General features: G+C 47.0%; 1 protein-coding gene across 4 annotated transcripts in view; it reads right to left on the bottom strand.

Annotated features, from left to right (window-relative positions):
* Positions 1-21,929, bottom strand: part of ARHGAP39 (Rho GTPase activating protein 39) — a 148,003-nt gene that overhangs the window by 74,306 nt on the left and 51,768 nt on the right. Inside the window, exon 1 of one of the 4 annotated variants that reach the window (XM_052787880.1) lies at positions 21,074-21,444. The exons of 1 other annotated variant lie outside the window; for it this stretch is intronic. In XM_052787880.1, the coding sequence (XP_052643840.1) occupies positions 21,074-21,114 (41 nt within the window). In that variant the 5' untranslated portion in view covers positions 21,115-21,444. Of the gene's footprint in view, positions 1-21,073; positions 21,445-21,929 lie in introns of those variants that run through there. 2 more of the 4 variants (XM_052787878.1, XM_052787881.1) reach the window with 2 other exon arrangements.

Genomic DNA, 21,929 nt, shown 5'->3' with positions numbered 1-21,929 from the left:
CCCGGTTAAACTGGGGCAACACGTATTTAGATACGCCATTGCTGCAGGCGGTTCACTTGAAATGCTTTCTGAGAAAGCTCCTGGGCCACTTGCTCCCAGCTAGCCAGGCTCTTCTTCAGCACTTCTGGAAGCCAAACCATGGAGGAGTATTTTTGCATAGGGCTAAGCCTCCCAGCTCTCTCTGCCAGCTTGACACCGGGAACTACAGCTCTTGCCAGCTCCTTTCTTTACTGAAGAAATAGATATCCGGATAACCTGGAACGCCGCTTTTAAATATTAATATTGCAATCACTACGGGAACTGCAGAGACCTTGCATAAGCCTTTGCTTCTTTGCAAAGGTCTGCTCAAGCAACAAAGGGCGAGTACAAATGAAATTAGTCTTCCCTAATCATGGGCGAGCTGTGAGAAAAACCTTGTAAAACGCAGAAGGAACAAACCTAAGTGCTGCCATTTGTTCAAGATTTGCTTCATGCGCAGAGGCTGCCTTGCCCAAGCAGGGCAGGGGAACGTCCATCTCCCTCTGATCAAGGGAGAGCATCATTTCAGCATGCTGCCTCCTCCCCACCACGAGCTGACTCCACCAGGGACTCAGGAGCTGAGACCCAAGAGGGATGTCTGATGTTCTCCAGCGCTGGACCGAGCACCATCTCAGGGCTCCCAAACCAGAAAACCCATCCCTGCTGCAATACCCTGCTTCCCCTGGGAATCAAAATCCCTGAGATGTGCAATGAGATTCACCACCCACCTGGGAGATCTCAGGCTTAACAGCCAGGCACAGTCCCTAGGAGGGCAGGAGGCTGCCTCGCAAGTATTTCTGCTCACAGGCACTCCCATAGAGGTTTCCCAGCCTTTTTGCCCCCGAGTGTAGATAAAGCAGCATATAACAACGTCGTGTTGTAACCCATCGCCTGATCTAACCCCACCGCTCGCTCACACCAGACCTGTTGGATGAAGCCAAGCAGCCTCCTGAACTTCAGCCTCTCTCAGCTACTGCACTGTATATACAAAATACGTCCCCCAGTAGGAAGACGAGAGTAGGTAGTTTCCATTTCCATCTTTGTCTCTGTTCCCATAGAAACTAAACTAAAATGGAGATGGTAAAAGAAAATTAAACCTTCAATAAAGGAATCTACTAGGAAATGTCATGTGAGCGGGTGTAGGGAGTAGCTGATGGATAAACAAGGAAAGAAAAAAGCAACCAAAAATAAGGCCACAGAAGAAAGACTAAATTCAAATATGAGGGGTGTTCCCACATTAAAGTCTTCCTTATTTGAGGATAAAACTGAATGAATAAACTATGTCAAACTGAGATGTCAGAAGAAAAAGCTTGAAGAAGTCACAGATGAAATGAACTGTAATGAAATGGTATCTGGTCATGAGTTTAGGGTCTCCACATCTTAGTGGTAAGACGATGCTGAAGGTCAGCCAGGGTCCCAGAGGAATCCCAAAGCGCTGTCACGTGTCACCTTCCCTATCCCAGGTGTCAGGAGTTACTGGGAAGGAATAAACAGGACTGAGACCACATCATCGGGCAAGTCCACCAAGAAGTGCCCACATTTTGCATGTTTGTGCCATTGCAGTCCTTTAAAAAAAAAAAAAAAAAAAATATATATATATATGCTAGACCTAGGAAAGGGTAGCCAGGACAGTCTGGAATGTAGAAGTCCCAAAGGAGCATAAAACACAGCCAAAGACTATTTTAGATCGGCAGAGGCATTGCTGAAAATCCAGTTTCCCATTATACCTAAAAAGTAATGCAGAGAAGAGGACTAGGAAATGATTGCTCATTTTTTTTCAGGATGTGTTTTATTGGTTGCTCTGGACTTATCAAGCAGTAGGTTTAAAAGACAACTAAAGGAAATTACTTTTCATAGCACATAATTAAGCTGTGGAATGTATTCAGCAATGCAGCCAAAACCCATAAATAGGTTCAAAGGAGAATTAGACAAGTTCAAGAAGGACAAGCCCAGTGGTAGCTATTAAATAGGCTATTCCAAGGTTAGGAAATCCCCAGAAGCAGCAAGGTACCGGGGGTAAGGATCACCCTGCTCTGCCCCAGCCATTTTTTCCCCTTCCCGGGTAAATCATTGCTGTGGAAAGCAGAGTTGAAGCCGTGCAAAGCTTTTCTACCCCTCCCATCGCCCAACGTCCCATTTTGCATCGATGTCTTTGGCATCGTTACATCCCTTCTGGCCTAGAGGACAGAGGGATAAGACACCAGCTCACACAGAAAAAAACCCACAGCTTCAAAGGACAGCTTCAGAAAGAGGATAGGACGGATCCGATTTCTTTCCCTCTTATCGGAGCAAGTTCAACCGCTTTCTGGCGAGTACCGATGCTCCCAATCCAAACTTCACAGTGTGAGCATTAGCTATGCATTATCTCCTTTAAACTCCCCCCCCAAAAAAAAAAAAAAAGAGTCTAGAAAGCTGCCAGAAAGCAGATAACACAAACAGGCAGAGATGAATCAAGTATCTGCATGAAAGTAGCAAATTCGCCGGGTTGACCTCAAGCTTCTCAAAGTAGCTCAAGCATTTTAGCCAGAGGCTTATGGGATCCTATATCTCTCCGTACACCAACTAATAACTTTTTAGCTTGTTGGCTTGTTTCAACCAAGTTGGAGAGGTCAAGGTCTTGAGGATATCAGCCTCTAAGAAGTTTTGTTTTAAAAGAAAGAGGATGGCTGAGGACAGAAGGACACAAATTGTCTCTTTGCTGAGGACTGGAGAGCTCAGTCCACGTGGCGTGGGAGAGGCAGCAGCACCGGGCTGAGACAGCCAAGTCGTTTGCTGCCATTGCCTGTACAAAAAGGATGGCAGAGAAAGCTGGAGGGTGCTGTGGGATGAGCTAGAGAGGGAAAGAGCAGGTCCAGTCCCCCCAGAATAGGGTCCGGGAGACGCAGGATGCCCATCCGTGCAGCCAGGTATGCAGCCAGCATCCTCTCCGGGATGCTAAGGTTGCATCCCAAAAGCAATTGTGCATTGCTTTATAAGAAACTTTCCATTTACTGAAGGCATTTCCATTCATCATAGACCTCTGCTGAACACCCAAAAGATCCATCAGCCCAGCAGAAGAACTTTATGATCAAGTATTCACGTTTTTTTTTAAATCTCTGAGACCACATGGGTTTCCAGCTAAACCAGATCCAAATCAGTGGATCCAAACCACGTCTTTCCAGCCAGACCAACTAGCAAGACACCTTACGCTGACTTGTTTTACGCCTTGGTCACTCGGAGATGCCCCGGTGCTGGGGTTTGCAGGGCAGTTTTGGGGCAGCAGAGTTGGTTTTCCAGGATGGTTCTCGCCAAACCTCCAAGGTGGGACCAAGGTGGGTGCTGGGTGAAGCTGCATCTCCTCAAAGCAACATAGCAGATGGTTTCCACCTTGAAGATGGATCATTTTGGATGGTGCTTTCATCTGTGCTGGCACTCTAAGAACATGCCATATGTGTCTCCCCAAATCAGGTCTAGACATTAGTACAACTTCAGAGTCAGTGTTGCATTCACAAGCCCAAATTTTCAGTGCTGAAGTTTCTAAAAAATTAGACTGAAGATTACCCAAGCACTGGGACTTGCCAACACTGACTCTAATGCTTCTTAAAACAAACAAACAAAAATCTTATTTTGCTTTTCCAATCAAAATCTTCAGAGGAAAGATGATTAATGTGTTATTAATAGTAATAATCTCTTTGCAATATTGGAAGTGTGAAATATTGAGTGGAATGCTTTGAACTTTAAGCTCTTTGCCAAAAGCCTATGAACAAGCAACAACCTGTAGCAATTCAAGAAAAATCACGAGTGATCAGAATTGAAGGCAGAAACCTACCCCCCACCCCTAAAATTTCTGCAAAAAGGGATTGTGCAAATCTCAAGAGCCCCCATTTCCATTCCGAGATCGTGAAAACAAGCACATCAGGGGCCGTATATCAAACACCACAAAGCCGAGCTCCCAGCCAGCAAAGTCTATAAAAATATTGGCAAGCACATTATTATTTTTTTTTCCCCAAATTCTCCGTGGCTGTGAGCCCAGCTGCGCCGCTGCCCTGGCAGAGAGACTTGTGCAGGCAGAGCCGATGCAGAGAGGGGTCCTTACTGCAGCTCAGCTAAGCTGGGTCTTTTTTCCTTGCCTATTTTTGCATCGATTACTCCACTATGGTGTTTTCTATGTGCTCCAAAGCTAAAGCTGGGATGTCCCTTGTTTGTAATGGTTTGATCCCAGGGTGCAGTGATCCTGTCCTGTGTATTTTCTTAGCCCCGCAAGGTCTGCCCCATCCCTGGAAACATTCCAGGTCAGGTTGGACGGGGCTCTGAGCAACCTGATCTAGTTGAAGATGTCCCTGCTTATTGCAGGGGGGTTGGACTAGATGACCTTTGAAGGTCCCTTCCAACCCAAGCCATTCCATGATTCTATGATTCTATGACTGATATCCTTGAGCTCTGGGGACAGGAGGATCAGCATCCGAGTTAGGGGCAGTGGCAGAGCTCTTGCCTGGCAGCTGGGCAGGCAGCGGCGGGGCAGCGAGGGAGAGGAGCAGGCAGGCATTCCAGCACGGACGGTCGCAGCTGCTGAATCCCGACCCTCCTTGCCACGTGTGCAACGCACCCTTTCTTCAACTACTATTTTTTTAACTCGTTGATTAAGAAAAACTTAATTTCGATGTAGCTGTAATGTCAATTTGACCCAATCCTGAAGGACAAAGACTTAATTTACTGCTTCAAAACTAAACAAGGTAAAGCCTAGATGGAAAAAAGCCCAAGTGTGGATGGGCGTAGCAAGCACTGCGTGTAGGAAAGGAAAGGCAGCAAGTCTCACCGCAGTGACGCTTTTACAGCAGTGACAATGTGCAAGCCCTTAAATGAGCAGGAACTTTATGACCGTGAGCTGCCCGGCGTGCTGACACGGCGAAGTCAGTACCACTGCGAGAGTGGGGTCCTCAAAGTCATCAGGGTCTGAAGGCAGCAGGAAAAGGACAAAAATTCCACCAAAGCAGTAAAACTTCACACTTTCTCTTTGTGAATTCAAGCGGTATCGGAGCACAGAAGGTTAATACCATTTTACAGATTTAACGTGGGGACGTTAAAGCAGTTTACAGCACAGGATTGCAAGCCTGTAAATACACACCCTTAAATATTTAACTTGCAGCTGTGGTATACCAAGTTGGCTTCCAGTGCCAAGTTTGTCCTTTCACGAGAGTTCCCATGACAAACATCACTGGGAGGAAAAGGGGGATATTTGATAATGCCAGAGAACAAGGAATAATCCACAATAACCTAATTTTATCTTCAGCACTAACTAGCATTGCATGGGTATCTGGAAAAGGTTGTTTTCACAGATTTGCTAAACCTAACCGCAAGTTGTGGAAAGCAAGTCTGAAAGCACACCCTGTGCTTTTGAACTCCGAAATATTTAAGAAACTGGAGGTCTGCGAAAGACTGGGGAACTACGAACACCAGATCTGACACACAGGGAAAAATATGCATCCTCCCTGCAGGCTTGCCAGAGCAAGATTAAACATTGGCACAGCTCCGCTGGGGTCAAGTGCCTGCCTCGCAAATACCGAGCAGAGTCTTAGGGGTGTTTTTGCTTAGGGCAAGGCAGAAGGACCTTGTCCTAACTCATGCACGAGCCTCAGCAGTGGCGGAGCAGGGCTGGAAGCAGCAGCTGCTCGTGAGCAGGTGATTTGCCCCGTTTTGAAGCCAAAAAGCAGCCACCTGTCATGGTCCTGACATCATTTGATTTCCCATCGCGGCTGGGCTCGGGACAACGGGAGGAACCAAGGAGGAGGAGGAGGAGGAGGAGGAGGAGGAGGGACGGCGACTTGAGATGACTCATGCCAAGCGGGGCTGCAGAAAGCCCGGGGATGAAAACAAGCAACCCTTGTTCCCAGGACGTCAACTCAATTTAACCGTTGCAGTTGCTGCGTCCTGTAAATGCAGAGTTCGACCCTAAAAATCCCTGCGATGATTGGAGCAATTAGAGCCTGTAAGACAAGATGACCTTTCTGAACAACGGCAGAGATTACCAGCAAGAGCCTGCTCCCACCTAAATATCAGATAACCTCTTGGTCTTACTCTGATAGGAAGAAAACATTAGGAAGCAGCACTCCCCCTCTTCCCGACAGTGATGCGGTGATATTTATAGGTCTAGGAGATAATGCTGTAAAACATGAAGTGCTCGTTGCTTCAAAGCACCAAGACAGTAGCCCTAGACAGCAAATCTCATTTAGCAGAAGAAACGCCCCCGCCCCCTCCAGCAGAGCAGCAGGGAAAAGCTTGCTGCATGCAGGTTGACCCAGCACAAAATCCCTCCATCCTTTGCAGAAATGCAGGAGCAAATTTACAACCATGCACTGGATCCGTGCGGCAGTCGGAGTTTCTGCTCCTCACCACCACCTGCCTAAGCCCCTTCCCTACTCCCCGAGCACCGTATTTCACTACCAGAACAAGCGATAGAAAACAAAAAGCCTTGATCGTTCCTCCAAACACAAGCACAGACAAAAAGCAGAGGCAAAACGGAGGGGAAATGCCTGCTACCCGCACTGAAACCTGGCCATATGTTCTGCTATTATAAATCATTCCGATAACACGCCTCGTGCCCGGGCGCAGAATCCAATTGCTCAGCACAGTTGGTGTGAAATCTGTCATTCAGGCTGCCAGGATGATTTAAAAGTGAGTTAGCAAAGCAGGTTGCCCCCCATCTCCCCCTTCCCGCAAACCTTCTCCCCATCTAGGAGAAATATTGGTCTGCACCTTTCCAGTGGAGTCCCAGGCATCCAGCCGTAATTCCTTACATTACCCCTTCCCCTGTCCTCCCCCAGGACCATTGCTGCTCCCAAGGGGATGCAAAAGCCTTGCATTTCAAGAGTTAAGTTTAAAATTTTCCTGGTGGTTGCACACACTTTGTGAGCACTTGAAGGAGACACCCCGTGAGATCGGCTTCTCCTCTGTGCTGTCATTAAGCCAGCTAGAATTGATACAGCAGCAGAAGGGCAACCCAAAACCAAGAATGTCTCTGCTATGCAAATCAGAAAAGCCCAAGCAGTAAGAAGAAAGCCATCTCTGATGGTCATCGAGACACAGGTGTGGAGAGAAACTCAGCAAAACCAACATGCTCAAGTGAACCTCATGTGGCTCAACAAGGACAAGTGCAAGGTCCTGCACCCGGGTTGGCGCAATCCCCAGTATCAGCACAGAGTGGGGGATGAAGGGATGGAGAGCAGCCCTGTGGAGAAGGACTTGGGGATACTGGTGGATGAAAAACTGGACATGAGCCAGCAATGTGTGCTCGCACGCCAGAAAGCCAGACAGTATCCTGGGCTGCATCCAGAGCAGCGTGGCCAGCAGGTCCAGGGAGGGGATTCTCCCCCTCGGCTCCGCTCTGGTGAGACCCCCCTGGAGCACTGCGTCCAGCTCTGGGGTCCCCAACATAAGACGGACATGGACCTGTTGGAGCGGGTCCAGAGGAGGGACACGGGAATGGTCCGAGGGCTGGAACACCTCTGCTATGAGGAAAGGCTGAGAGAGTTGGGGTTGTTCAGCCTGGAGAAGAGAAGGCTGCAAGGAGACCTTATAGCAGCCTTTCAATACTTAAAGGGGGCTTCTAAGAAAGATGGGGAGAATTTTTAGCAGGGCCTGTAGCGATAGGACAAGGAGTCATGGTTTTAACTAAAAGAGGGGAGATTCAGACGAGATCTAAGGAAGAAATTTTTCATGCTGAGGGTGGTGAAACACTGGACCAGGTTTGCCCAGAGAGGTGGTGGATGCCCCATCCCTGGAAACATTCCCGGTCAGGTTGAATGGGGCTCTGAGTAACCTGATCTAGTTGAAGGTGTCCCTGCCCATGGCAGGGGCGTTGGACTAGATGACCTTTAAAGGTCCCTTCCAACCCAACCCATTCTGTGATTCTATGATTTGAGGATTCTATGCTTCTGGTAAATCAGCAGTTTGAGCATCCAGAGTTTGTATGCAAAGCATGGTGCTTTGAGAGCCACTGATGGATCTACCCTCCATGAACGCATGTTGCATGTTGAGCCAGTTCCTCCCAGGATGCTGCAGAAACCACCCCTCTAAATATCAACCGTGGAGCTCAAAGCATTCATACAGACACTAATGACAGCTTCTTCCAAAGTTTTAAAGGCTATTAATATGCCTAGTCCAGGACTAGACCAGTTTATAATCTAAGAACAAGATGCCATGGATGCACACAGGAGGGAAGACAAAGGGTATCAGGAAGAATCAGTGAAACCAAGCGTTCCTGCTCAATCTGGAAATCCAAATAGTTATTTCTCATATGATAAAAGCATACAAGAAAAACAGTCCAACTTAGAACATGAACAACCTGTTTGGATGAAAGATGGTACTAAATAGTCCTGGATTCCCACCTCCAGTGTGCATGCCTTCTCATGCCATACTGTAAAGCCCCTGCATGAGGAAATAACTGAACATAGCACTGGGAAACTATTCTATTACTTATACAACAAGCTGAAAAGCAAAGGTCCCCTTCTGCACCATGTTTCCCAAGCTTCTTCCCTTTTCTGTTGGCCCCACGCACAATAACTATGGTTTTATATAATGCAAACTACCCCCAAAAAGTGCTGGAGCAAAGCAGACCAGCTGCTTTCAGAGACTTTCCACAAGTGCTCTTGGATGAGATGACAAAGTCAATTTTTATGAAGTGCACGCAGCAAAGCCTGTGAGCAAAATTGCATTCTCCTTTCTCTCTCTTAGGGCAAAAACCCCAGCTGACCTTAAGGATAAACTGAACAATTGCAAGACAGGCCTAAGTAACCTTGAAACTTAAAAAAAAAGAATGCTAGAAAGAATTTTTTTTTTTTCTGGTTCGTGAACTAAAACTTGGATATTTAACTTTGAGAAATAAATCAGGGATGTCAATAAATAACATTTCACCTAAAAGGGCTACTTTTATACACAAATCACATTAAATAAATGCAATGAAATGAAACGCTTGCATGTTCCACCAGTCCTTGGAACGAACTTTGTAAAAGGAAACCTGTCCAAAGAGCAAAACCCCATCCCAAACCGAATAACCCACCATGAGAGAGTGACTTGGCAGGTGTGAGAGCATTTGCTGTTTCCAGAGACTCCTCTGGCAGAAGCAGCGGATTCCTGAGGCTCACACCCTTCAGCAGGCAAACGCGACAGCTATAGGATAGACCTCAAAACTTGGCCTGGATGGTCAGCTAGGACGAGGAAGGCTGCTCCCCACTATAAATCTCAGATACTTATACTACAGTAGCTTCCCAGAGGTCCCTATATACAGGAGAAAAGGAAATCTCTGCATCCCAACTGGAGCAAGGCTGTGCAGAAAAGAAGGAAGAAATTTAAGACAAGAATGAAGCAAGTTTTCTGCAGCTAGGGAAAACAGTGTGCATCTTCCAAAAAACCCCCCAAATAAAACCCCCAAAAGAGCAAGAACACCTCCCTCCCCCTTCTCAAGGTCTCAGTCCTTATTCTAGATGGGAGATGGAAAGCTTGCAGCACAGGAGTTACAACCCAACGTCATGTTTCCCTGTTCTTATAATATTTTAGGCTGGAGCAGACCTCTGGAGCTCACCTGGGCCACCTTCCCTTCCTCCCCCAAGCACAGGTAACTTTGAAGTTATCCTACTCAGGGTCTTTTTCAGCCAAATTCTGAAATCTCCAAGGATGGACATCTCACAGCCTCTCTAGGTGACCACTCTCAGGTAAAGACCTTGCAGATGACCAAATTGAGAGCCCTCCATGCTGCAGCTGTGCATCGCCTCTCACCCTTCCCTTGTACACCATCCATGGAAGACCCTGGTTCTGTCTTCACTATCGCCCCATTAGGTAGGTGAAGATGACAGTTGGATCCACTCTCAGCCTCCTCTCCAGGCTGAAGAAGCCCAGCTCTCGTTAAATGCTCACATTAACGCAATGCCCTCTAAGAAGATGCAGCAGACCCATCTGGTCCTCAACGAGGAAGAGGCTCTCCCCCATACCAATTATTCAACGGTTGGGATGACATTCCTGGAATGATCAGGCTGCAGCACCATCTGTTCAGCTATGCTGGGCTGTCTGGTACAGGGGTAAAGCTTTGTTTCTGCACGACAGCGCTTTCCAGAGCCTGGTGTGATCCTCCTCGTGGAAGCTGCGAGATCTCAAAGATCTTGTTGCTTTTCCGTTCCAAGTGCCGCAGGTACCTTTCCATGCTACACTTGTTAAGAACCAGCAGTACCGCACAGACCTCTGCTATCCAAAGACGTCCATATGTAGTTATGTTGTCCCAGCCCACTCCAGCAGAGAAAAGGAAATAAAAACCAGCAGCGACATCACTTCACGGTGCCTTGGAAAGTACCCAGATTGCACAACACGTGGTGCGGCACAGGAAGCCTAACCAAACACGCAAACAGCTCCGGCGTGCTTCACGCTCTTGGTTTCATGCCTTAGACTTCTTTCCCATTTCACCGAGCATTTTGTGGGCAAGAATCCCATTTTGAGGATTAGACCTGTCCTCTACTGTTTCCAGCCCAGAAAAATTTGGCTTTTTTTCCCCTCCCTCACTTCTCCAGTGCTTAAGGTGGTATCTGGATGGCCAAATGGAGAAGAGTTGAGAAGACTTGCCATGGGCACAACCACCAAGGACTGCATGAGGTTGGATGAGCCCACCTTAGTTATCACAGGGAATCACAGAATGGTTTGGGTTGGAATGGACCTTTAAAAGTCATCTAGTTCCAACCCCCCTGCCATGGGCAGGGACACCTTCCACTAGACCAGGTTGCTCAAAGCCCCATCCAACCTGGCCTTGAACACTTTCCAGGGATGGGGCATCCACAGCCTCTCTGGGTGATCTGGTCCAGTGCCTCACCACCCTCACAGAGAAGAACTTCTTCCTTACATCTAATCTACATCTACCCTCTTTCAGTTTAAAACTGTTACCCCTTGTCCTGTCACCACACTCCTTGACAAAAAGGAGTCTTTCTTGTAGGACCCCTTTAAGTACGGAAAGGCCGCAATAAAGTCTTGCTGGAGCCTTCTCTTCTCCAGGCTGAACAACCCCAACTCTCTCAGCCTTTCCTCACAGCAGAGGTGTTCCAGCCCTTGGACCATTCCCATGTCCCTCCTCTGGACCCGCTCCAACAGGTCTGTGTCCGTCTCATGCTGGGGACCCCAGAGCTGGACGCAGTGCTCCAGGGGGGTCTCACCAGTGCAGAGCAGAGGGGCAGAATCCCCTCCCTCGACCTGCTGGCCACGCTGCTCTGAATGCAGCCCAGGACACAGTTGGCTTTCTGGGCTGCAAATGCACATTGCCAGCTCGTGTCCCATATCCACAAATACCCCAAGTCCTTCTCCGCGGGGCTGCTCTCAATCCACTCATCGCCCAGCCTGTATCCAGGAAGGAGAGGAACAGCTCCTACAGTGGCAAGCAAGAGGACTCTTCCATGTAGCCCTCTGTCCTTGTTCCAGAGAGAGTTTGGGATGCTGCAATCTCTTCTTGTCAAAAACCAGGTCTGCAGCCGTGCAGAGGAAATAATAAAACGTTCTCCTCTAAAAGAGGCTCTGCAGCTTCTGGAGCAAGGCAGGAGGAGAGGTTAATGTGTTTCAGTTCTGACTACCTTAAACCTCATGCATCCGTGAGGTCTCAAGACCCCAGAAGGTGGCTGCAGCCTCCTCGGGTGAGCGCAGAAGTAGGTGTTTTGTAAGAGCTGTGCCCTCAATCCCAGCTGTTTATGCCATTTATGGAGATTTTGTGTTCATCCTATTCAAAGCGTCGCCTGAATCGACAGGGCACATAAAACATTTAGTGTTTGACAGCTCTAAGGATCAAAATTCTTCAGAGGACTTGCTGCATTATTTCCAATCGGGGAAAAGTGCAGAAACCTGCCATTAAATCCTGTTCTCTGGGGTCTGAAGGTGGGCTGTGCATTACCATAACTACATGCCTATTTGTCAACAGCCACATACTGGTTTCAAAATGATATATTTCTAGCAGCTTGCTTTTGTTCCTCCTCCTCCCCCAAATTTTAGAAGAGCTACAGCCGTGCACAGAAATAAAAGAGTGCCATTTGCTAATTTGGTACTAAAACAAAAAGGCAAAAAAATACAGAGGCCGCAAACCTCCCAGCTTTTTCATTCAGCTTGAGCTATTCAAGGCTTTTAGTACACTGCCAGCTCTGCCTGCTGCTGGGCACCCTCAGAGAAAAGCACTCCCCATATGCTACCGAGCAAAACCAATGCCTACATCATTGCAGCCTCAAAAATTAGCGCTGCAGCTACCCATGCATGGAGTGGCAGCGAATCCTCCCTTGCTATCGCATCTCCCGTGGTAACTCACGCTCCTGCTGGGGCTGTCCTGGCTGCGCAAGAACTGCTCTTGGTTTTCTTTTTATAAGATGAATGATAACTCTGTTTTCTTCCAAGAGGGGATCAGTAGCACTTGGTGAATTGCGTTGACCCTAAACGTGAAAAAAGACTTTGAAGTCTTGACTCCACGCTACAGCATTAAAGGCAAACACTTCTGAAATATAAAACCTGGGGTTTTGATCCTACTGTAGCACTAAAGGCCTAAAAAACTACGTCATGCTGCCTCTGCAATGATAATCATCATCTTTGGTGGGCCCTGATTTGTTACAGTGAGGTCGCAGATAAGAAGGGTCCTGTGGCAGGACATGTTATCACATAAGCTATTAATGATAACAACATTTAATTACCTTAATCCATTTAATAACACATTTTACTAAAATTAGCCAGATAAATTGCTCTGATAGTACTGTTTGAGCTGAATTACACTCAGATTCCTGGTATTTAACCACTTCTCTGGGTATCTGAATACAGAGCATAGCTGTTCAGGGTGGGAACGGGGAGGAATGCTTCTTCTGCAGCATCTGTAGATCGGCAAGGCGCTCTTCTAATCTCCTGAAAACTGTTCCAAACATTCCCTGGTCCCTAACAACTGGTTTTGTTCTTTGGAAAGACAAAACAAGAAGAGTAAGCCCATGCCAAGTTTCATTTGCTCGGGACTAGGAGCTAAACAAGTGTTGATGAAGTGCCACACAACAACAGTTCCTGCTTTTGTTTATACAGCACATACTGGGCAGTCCGCAGTAATAGATGGAGTGTCTGTGCTCAGTTTCCAGTGGGAACAGATTGGTCTGGAAAACACTCCAGCACTGGGTTTTCATTCGCCAGCAAAGGATCCTGAAGCACATGGCGTGGAGGTTAGCCAGCTCCCCCAGACAGACGACTTGGGCAGCTGCCAGAGCATCTCTCAACACCCCATCACTGGTACTCTGGTTTTTCCCAGGTCATTTCCCAAATGCTACTCTGCACCTCGTTGGGATCACTTCGCAGTTTTACCTACATTGCATCCAAAGAGACGCACGTGGAGGTCTGCGGCGAGATAAAGAACATCAATCCACTTTTCCTCTGCTGTTGCGCAGATGGGGAGTGATGAAAAACAAGCCAGTAAAACCTAGCTTAAATCTTTGCAGCTTCATGAAATTTCCTTATCTTATCAGGATAAGCCTAGGTCCTAGCAGCAAGGACTCTGCCATGCAGGAGACCCTGGTTTCATCACCTGGAAGCTGGACCAAAGAGGGCATTAAGCTCTTAAACAGATCTCACATCGCTGCAAGTCTATTTTCTTGGCCATAAGGCAGAGAATTGAGGACAATAAGTGAGGAAGTAACCCAGAAGATGATCAGTGTGACAAGATCTGGCTGAACACCCGCCCTTGGTCACTGTGAGAAGAGCCAGAGCTGCTGAAGCCCCGGCTGTTTTCAGCCGCCGGAGCTATTTGCAGGCAGGAACAGCTCCCGGCTTGAACTCAGCCCATGCCCAGCAGGCAGGCAGTCCAAAGAGCTGAAACACAGTGTCCTACTGCCTGTTCCCAGCACCTTGTACTGACTTGTAAGGCTTCCCCCACAATTTATGCATGTTCTTCGCCATCACGTCAAAGCCACAGTCTTTCAGTTCACATTTAACTCTTTAGGAATCATATGGTGGAGCATGTAAACGGGCATACAGCTACATTTCAGAGAGAACTTCCTAGCAAAGCAATGCTAAACTTTAACACTCAAAGTTACAGAGTTTTCCCTCAGACTCCTCATTTGGAAATAAGTCCTGCATCCCTGTCGCACCCTTCCCTGCAGCATCTTTTTCAGACAACCCGTCGGAAAGCAGCTTAGGTCTGACAAAGGTCTTGCCAGGAAGGCACACTTCCCTGCTCCGCTTTCCCTGCACCCCGTGGTAACTTTGCTGAATTTTTCAGCTAGTACCATCATTTTATCGTGCATTTTTCCAAGCCCTACAACAGCAGGCACAAAACTGCAGCCAGGTGGTCAAGTTCATAGAATCATATAAACACAGAAGGGTTTGGGTTGGAAGGGACCTTCAAAGGTCATCTAGTCCAACCCCCCTGCAATGAGCAGGGACATCTTCAACTAGATCAGGTTGCTCAGAGCCCCGTCCAACCTGACCTGGAATGTTTCCAGGGATGGGGCATCGACCACCTCTCTGGGCAACCTGGGCCAGTGTTTCACCACTCTCAGCATAAAAAATTTCCTCCTTATATCTCATCTGAATCTCCCCTCCTTTAGTTTAAAACCATTACCCCTTGTCCTATTGCTACAGGCCCCTACTAGAAAGTCTGTCCCCATCTTTCTTTTAAGTATTAAGCATTGAAAGTATTGAGTATTGGAACTATTAAATATAGAAAGGCCACAATAAGGTTTCCCCGGAGCCTTCTCTTCTCCAGGCTGAACAATCCCAACTCTCTCAGCCTTTCTCCATAGCAGAGGTGTTCCAGCCCTCTGATTGCTTTTGTAGCCAAATATACCATCCCTGCATATCTCCTGAAAAAAAGGTGGAATCAGCTGGCAGAGTTGTTATGCACGTGTAGTGACATTTATTCATATGGAAGTTATCAGGACTAGCATCGTACCATCAAAACTCATGAGCTGTACAGAATGAGCTCCCAAATCTCCCAGGACCCAAAAGCACAAATGGTATTACATGACTGCAGAAGAGAGTAAGCTGTCCACTATCTATCAGGAGGCTGAGCTAGGCTGAACTGACACAAGCGCAAAACAGATTTTACATGTTTTTCTTGGAGAATTTCAATGCGGGGAGGAAAAACAGGTGACACGAAGACATGAAAGGAAAGCAGTAATAGTAGCTGAAGGTGTTTTACTTTAATTGTATTACAAAAATAACTACATGCAACCTCCACGGTTGCCACTGAACAGTAACAGAGAAGATGTAGAATGAAGTGATTTATTCAAATGCTGAAAAAAATAATCTGTTGCATAGGAATGCAAACTGATATAAACCAAGTCTTTCCCACTTACATGAAGAGCCATTTCTCCCTGGCAGAATGAGAATGGAAAAATACTTTCATATTTCACAAGGAAACATTTTTTATGATAACAGTCAAGCATTGCAAAAGGGGCCCTGCGAGGCTGCAGAATCTGTGCTTGAAGGTTTTCAAGACCCAACTGCACAAAGCCCTGTGCAGCCCAGATGAACTCAACACTGACCCTGCTTTGAGCAGAGGTGCAGGCTGTCCAACCTGAACAATTCTGAGTCCACAACACACAGACAGTCTTTGTAAGGGGAAACGAGCCACCCCTCAGAGTAACAGGAGAGCGCAGCAGCAGCTGCAGGCGAAGATGATGTTCAAGAAGGAAGGGTTGAGGGTAAGGAACTGTAGAATCACAGAAGGGTTTGAATTGGAAAGGACCTTCAAAGATCATCTAGTCCAAACCCCTGCCATGGGCAGGGGCATCTTTCACTAGACCAGGTTGCTCAAAGCCCCGTCCAACCTGGCCTTGAACACTTCCAGGATGGGGCATCCACAACCTCTCTGGGCAACCTGGTCCAGGCAGAAAGCATGATCTGTCCCTGGGAAGGAGCCTCTGAACTGGCAGTGCTGAGTGCTACGGCACGCTAGCAAGCATTATAGTAACCAGTGTCTCCAGAACAATTTCTGGAGCCTTTGGATCATGGGAGCTCTCATACCCTGGTAAACCTCCAGGTCTCTCAGTGTTGTTTAATCCCTAATCTTCTGCAGCTTCATTATGCAACCACATGCAAATCACTTTCTTTTTGTCTCCGTTTCTCTCTGCTTTTTGTGGTTTAGCCATTCCAGAAAAAGGCAGGAAGCGTACGGAAGACCTGACCAGGCTCATGCCCTGGTGTCTGTCAGCTACATGGCCGAGGAAAGCCCGTTCACTTTTGTGTCAAGCCCAGGCATGAAATACATCCTCCCAAATTAATTCAAAATGCCCATGGTCCTACACTTAAGACATCTGTACATCTTCAGGGTGCATACATAGTTCATTACAATAAAGTGCTGAATTCTTTCTAGTTATGTCAGATAGCAGCAAGTGTCTGAAATACTTAGAAACCAGAGAAAGACTGGGTTTGCTCATGAGCCCATTTTATTCACTGCTGTTTCTTCTGTGGCTGCAACAGAGATGCAAAGCAACATGCTTAGAAGCAGCCAGAGAAAGCTGAAGTCCACAACAAGTGTTTTTGCCATGGTTTCCTGCCAGGAAAGGCAACACAAAGCCAGAGTCCTTCCCATGATGGTCCTTCAGCTACCCAGATTCAAAAGACCCAAGCCAAGGAGTCTCGCCTTCGACAAAAAAATGCATCTCACTAGGTACAACAACTAACTGCCCAGCAGCATTTTTATGGAGATGCAGCTACGGTAGCAGTCATCAGGTACTTGAGAACAAACAAGTCTCCCAGTAGTAGCAAGCCTTTCAAGTTGTCCTTTGGGGTTTTTTAGGTTATACATCCCACAAGCAGCATGTTCTGGTTGGGCACCACATGTGTAAGAGGACAGATGTAAAACAGTAACTTCTGGAGAAGATGGTAGCAGAGCACAGATGTAAGTGAAGGTTGGCTAAATGTGATCATTTATTCCTGTGATCCCAAGGCTGGAACCAGACGTGGGGAAGAAGCAGCTACAGGGACAATGTATAGAGTCTTTGGTGCAACTCGGAGGAACCAGTTCCTGTTCTTCACTTCTCCCAATTAGTGGGACGATGTCCATTAGCATGGCACTAACTACTTCAGAATAGACCCATTAAGGGATCTCAATATGTCTTAAGGCAGTAGAACACCTCTTCCCATTCCCACGTAGCTTTTCTGCCGCATTTAATTGTGTTTCATGCTGCTTTCTACCGCCCTAGAGGTTCTCAGGGCACTTTGGCACACCTATGCAAAGCCAAGTCTGTCCCCAAACACTTCAGCAGTCAATATACCCAAATAGAAAGAGACCACCCCCCCACTGCTGGGGTTCCCCCAGCTTTACCACATCGCTTAAGGCACGTCAACCCTCACAGGACCTACTCTGCTTTAGTCTGTGTAGACAAAGCCACTATGTACAGCACCAAGCATGGCAGAGGTCCAGGCTCAAGCTGTGCACCCCAGGCGCTGTCAAGCAGATGTTGCAGCCAAATTTCGATCTAGCACAGGAGCCAGCAAGTAGAGGAGGGACACGGTGGCGGCAGCAGCAGCAGGTATATCTCATGTCCCTTGGTTCCTTTCCATCGTTCCTCACTGGTCCTATAACGAAGCCACAACACCGCATGTCGCAGCGACATGCCGGGTACCAGACTGAAGTCTATCTCATTACTGCAGACACTGCAGCAGGAGAAACTGGGTTAACCAGATCTCAAAGGAAAACAACTAACAGCTGCCAGTGAAATGAATATTTAAAAAAAAAATGATCTCACGTGCCACAACTGAAAACTTAAAACTTATCTCTTAGTCTGACCTTTTGGATAGTGTAGGCCCTCAGACTTCCCTGAACTAGTTTTAACTTTAAAATAGAAATACTGCTGTTTAAAGGGCTTTTCTTAGGAAAGTATTATTTCTTCCTTTTAAGAATTTGCTAGTGAAAAATATCTGACCTCCATTCAAAAATTAGAGCCCAGTTTCTAGTTCAGACATTCTAGTCTCAATATTTGGACCCGGTTGTCCACCAGACCAGCAGAGCACCACGAACATGGGACGACCATCAGCTGCAGGCGTCTGGATGCTGGCAAGCAGTGAACCCCGATTTGAAGTGCGAGGCACAGAAAGTAATGAAGAAACTAGTCCACAGAAAACAAACCGCTTTTCCAGGTCCCCAAGTCCTGCCACCAGCAGCAGCAGTTTACCACGTAATCCAGGTCCAGTTTGCTCCCTTGATTATTTGCCATTTGCCTTCAATCCTCCCAGAATTAAAACAAGAGCAGATCAACTTTCCTGTATCTGCCAGAATCGGAGGTCAACGTGACCCATAATCTACACGCTCATGCTAAGGGACCCCACAGTGCCATTAAATCTTTATTAATAGTTTTCTACCAGCCAACACATTGTTTTCCCTCAAACACCAGGCTGCCAGGACAGTTACCTGGATCTTTCTCTTTCCCTTTTTAATACACTGGCACAATATTAGCTTTTATTTAGACCTTCTGGTTTCCTCAGTTTCCAAGACTCACTGAAAAATGATGGTCTGAAGAGCTATTCCTACAGTTATTTCATCCCACAAAAGATTGGACCAGCTGATCTTTTGAGGTCCCTTCCGACCTGGGCTATTCTATGGTTCTATTTGCCATAAATTATCCAATTTAAAAAAAATGCATCTAAACTTTACCCTCTGTCTCCATTTTCCAAACCACACTAGGTTAAGTTACATTAGGAGGAGGCTGAGTTCTTCTGCATTTACTGCATTACCAACAAGTATATCCCTTGCATCAAATAACAGGCCCATACCGTGACTAAGAACAAGTTTTGTACACGTTGGCTAGCCACAAAGCTAACTTCTGAGCACTCATTTCTCCCTCTGCCATTTTGATCTCCTGAGTCAGTATCTAATTGATAATTCTGCCCTATCATTTTTCCCTTCTTCCTGATCACTGCATTTACCACCATAATTAGTATAGCTATTTTCCTTCTACGTCAGACTGTTTTTAATTGTTGCAACCTTCTCTTTTTAAGCTTTAAAACCATTTTTCTGTTCGAACTGTCGTAGTCACCTGAGTGAAGACAAACCTGCTGCCAGTTGGGCTTGTTCACCAAATACATGAACAGCTCTTGATCACCTGCACCCAAGCAACTACTCGTTAACTGATCAGTTCCTGCCTCATTTTCCATCCAGAGGAAGTCTTACAGGATTCCCAGGGACTAACAGGGTAATTTAGCTATAATTTAGATATTCTAAGGATAGCGAGATGCCTTTGGCACATCCTCGGGGATGTGGCAACAGAGGCTCTTTACCTGTTTGCCGTGGACAGAATAGGCGTCTTCCAAGGCACCAAATCTCACATAAGGGAGCAGTCCAGCAGACAAGCCAATGCTCTGTTAGGACACTTGCCCGTCTGCAGATGCTAACCACGGCAGTCAGACGAACCAACTCCCTTTCCAACATTTGCTACAAGTCTTCTTGAATTTGCTATTGCAATTAAAGCAGTAACCACTACCCCCAGGGAAATGATGGAGGCGATTTAAAGTCATTTGGCAAAACCAGCTACTAAAGAAAGTTGCACCTAACTCCTGAAAGTGGTTTGGTTTATTTTTATTTGTTTATTTGTTTTTAAAGGAGGAGGTTGGGGGACACCCTTCCTCCCCCAACAAACTTTTCTCCCTGCTACTTGCTGTCTCCCATGCTTAGCTCAGCAGGCAGCTGCTAAACTCCCACTGGGGAATAGGGGCGGAGGCAGCATTTTTCTGGCTCCCCAGCCTCACCCATGGGGCTAATTAATATTCCTTAAGCACCACACCCCTAATTACAATAGACTAAGTGAGCACAAAAGTGCTTTGGTCTCAAAAGTTTGACTTGTATTTTTCCTGTGAATTTACATTCCGCAGAATACCCATTAAGTCCATGTTTTTAATTACGGCATCAAAACCTCTTGATTAGAGTACAAAAACCCATCGACTCTGAAATTAGAGCACAAAAAGCTCATTCCCCTAGTCCTGCAGTGGAGCAGTTCACCAAGAAAACATTTCTATCCGAAGCAAAGGATGCCACGTCCCAGACAGTGACACACACTCAGCCCCACAGTGAAAGAGCTTGGATACGAGATGAAAGCTCGCCTTATTAGAATAAATTAGGATAGAGCAGATTTAGCAATGCTAGGGAGGACCTGGGGCAGCTCTCAATGTTACAGGCTGCAATATAATAGCTGGCCAGAGCTGTATAGCCCTTTTCAGAAGATCACGTGTGATGGGCTTACGCGGTGCAATGCCTCCAGGACCGTCCCGTGCGCCCCGCGCTTGCACAGACCGTGGCCCTTGACCGCATCCGCCGTCTACGCAGGACATGGGACGGGAACAGAGCCGGCAGTGTTTCTCCAAGCCCTTTTGAGTGCTTCCATGCAGTCGCAGCAAGTGAGGATGGAAAAGAGCAATAAAGGGCAAGGCTGTCCCCCTGCCAGGGAATGCTTGCTCTCAACAGCCCTTAACCACTTCTTAAGCTCGCCTTTGCTGTCGATAGTTGTTGTATACAGGAGTTGGCCACATGAGCGCAAGCGTTCCATGGGGAGCAAGGCGTACGAAGGAGTATTTGACATTCTGTTACTTCACTTTAAGCACAAAAACCCAAACTGTGAACCTAATCAAAATACTGAAAAAACCCATGGAAACCAGATAATCAGCAACAGCAGGCAACTTTTGCTCTGCAAGAGTTTAAGCACGGCAGTGAAGCTCAGTCCAGAAGCCCATCAGCCTCTGCTGTCAAAACTGCTGACAGATCTCCATCTGCCCAGGAAAAGAGACTCTGGATATCCCTCCCTCCATCATCCCCACTCTCCCCAAGGCTTTACAGCTCCCTTGTTGACAGCTTCAAAGAGGGAAGCCCATGAGTTACAGCCTGCTCTTGCTACAAGCAGCATGGCACCAGGTAGCCTTTGGGGCAGCACAAAACCGAGAGAAGATGAATTTCAATGGGATATTTTATTATCTAAGTTTTCACATCCAGAAGCGTGACTGAGCCCAGTGAAGCAAAAGAAAGTCACATTCACAAAACGCATTCATTTCAAACCTGCTATTAGTGCCATCAGTGACGTAAGGCTGTTGTATCTATAAGCCTGATGCCCACCTTCTTCCATAGAGAAGTCCCGTCATCCCCTCATCTGCCATCTCACAGCATCCCTCCGGGCTGCTCAGGAGACGAGTCTTCAGGGCGACCTTCCTTTCGGTTGACGACACATCCACCTGAAGGGTCTAATTTGGGGTGCTTTGCAGACAGGCTGCGAAAGCAAGTCGTTGCATGCCTCCCCGAGGAGAGCAAGTGGGCAGGCTATCTCCAGAGGGCCTGGCAGAGAGCCCTCCCCTCCGAAGCCGTGTGGGTGATGGCACTGCCCTCCCAATCCAGCCTCCCCCGGGGTTTTGCAACAGAAAGAACCACAGAGAAGCTGTTTGCTGGAGCCAGACGGCTCTTTCAGAAGAGCTTAATTAGTTGGGCTCCTAAATACGTGACGCTTAGATGGGAAACAAGGGGTTGCTTTTTTTTTCGTTTGGGCTTTTCTTTTTTTTTTTTTTTTCCAGAAAGTTTGCAATCTACCCACTTCAGAGCCCATTCACAATACGCCTGCCACAAGAACCTGAACAGAGTAATTATAAACAGGAGGAGACCGCCCAGCAGCCACACGAGTTATTTCCCATACACTTACAGAGCCCTAATCCCGATGCTTTAAGACAACAAGACCTGCCTTAGATCTGCCTTATTTCAGGAAAAAAAGGAAATGAAAAAAAAAAAAAGGGAAGCCTGACCTCACAGTATATTAGTTTTGAACTCGCAGCTGCAGCAGATGGCTTGCAAAGGGGATGAAGAATAGGCTCCAATTATAAAAGGAAGAGCAAAAGAGACCTGACATGAGAAGAGGTCCTTCTGCCAAGCCAGAAGCTTAAATCAGGACAAGGTAAAACCCCATTTTGCCCAAGCAGAAGCACTT

This window comes from Harpia harpyja, chromosome 5, assembly GCF_026419915.1.
Source record: "Harpia harpyja isolate bHarHar1 chromosome 5, bHarHar1 primary haplotype, whole genome shotgun sequence".
NCBI lineage: Eukaryota > Metazoa > Chordata > Aves > Accipitriformes > Accipitridae > Harpia > Harpia harpyja.
The sequence above is the reverse complement of the archived record's forward strand: the minus strand, read 5'-3'. Positions and strand labels throughout refer to the sequence as shown.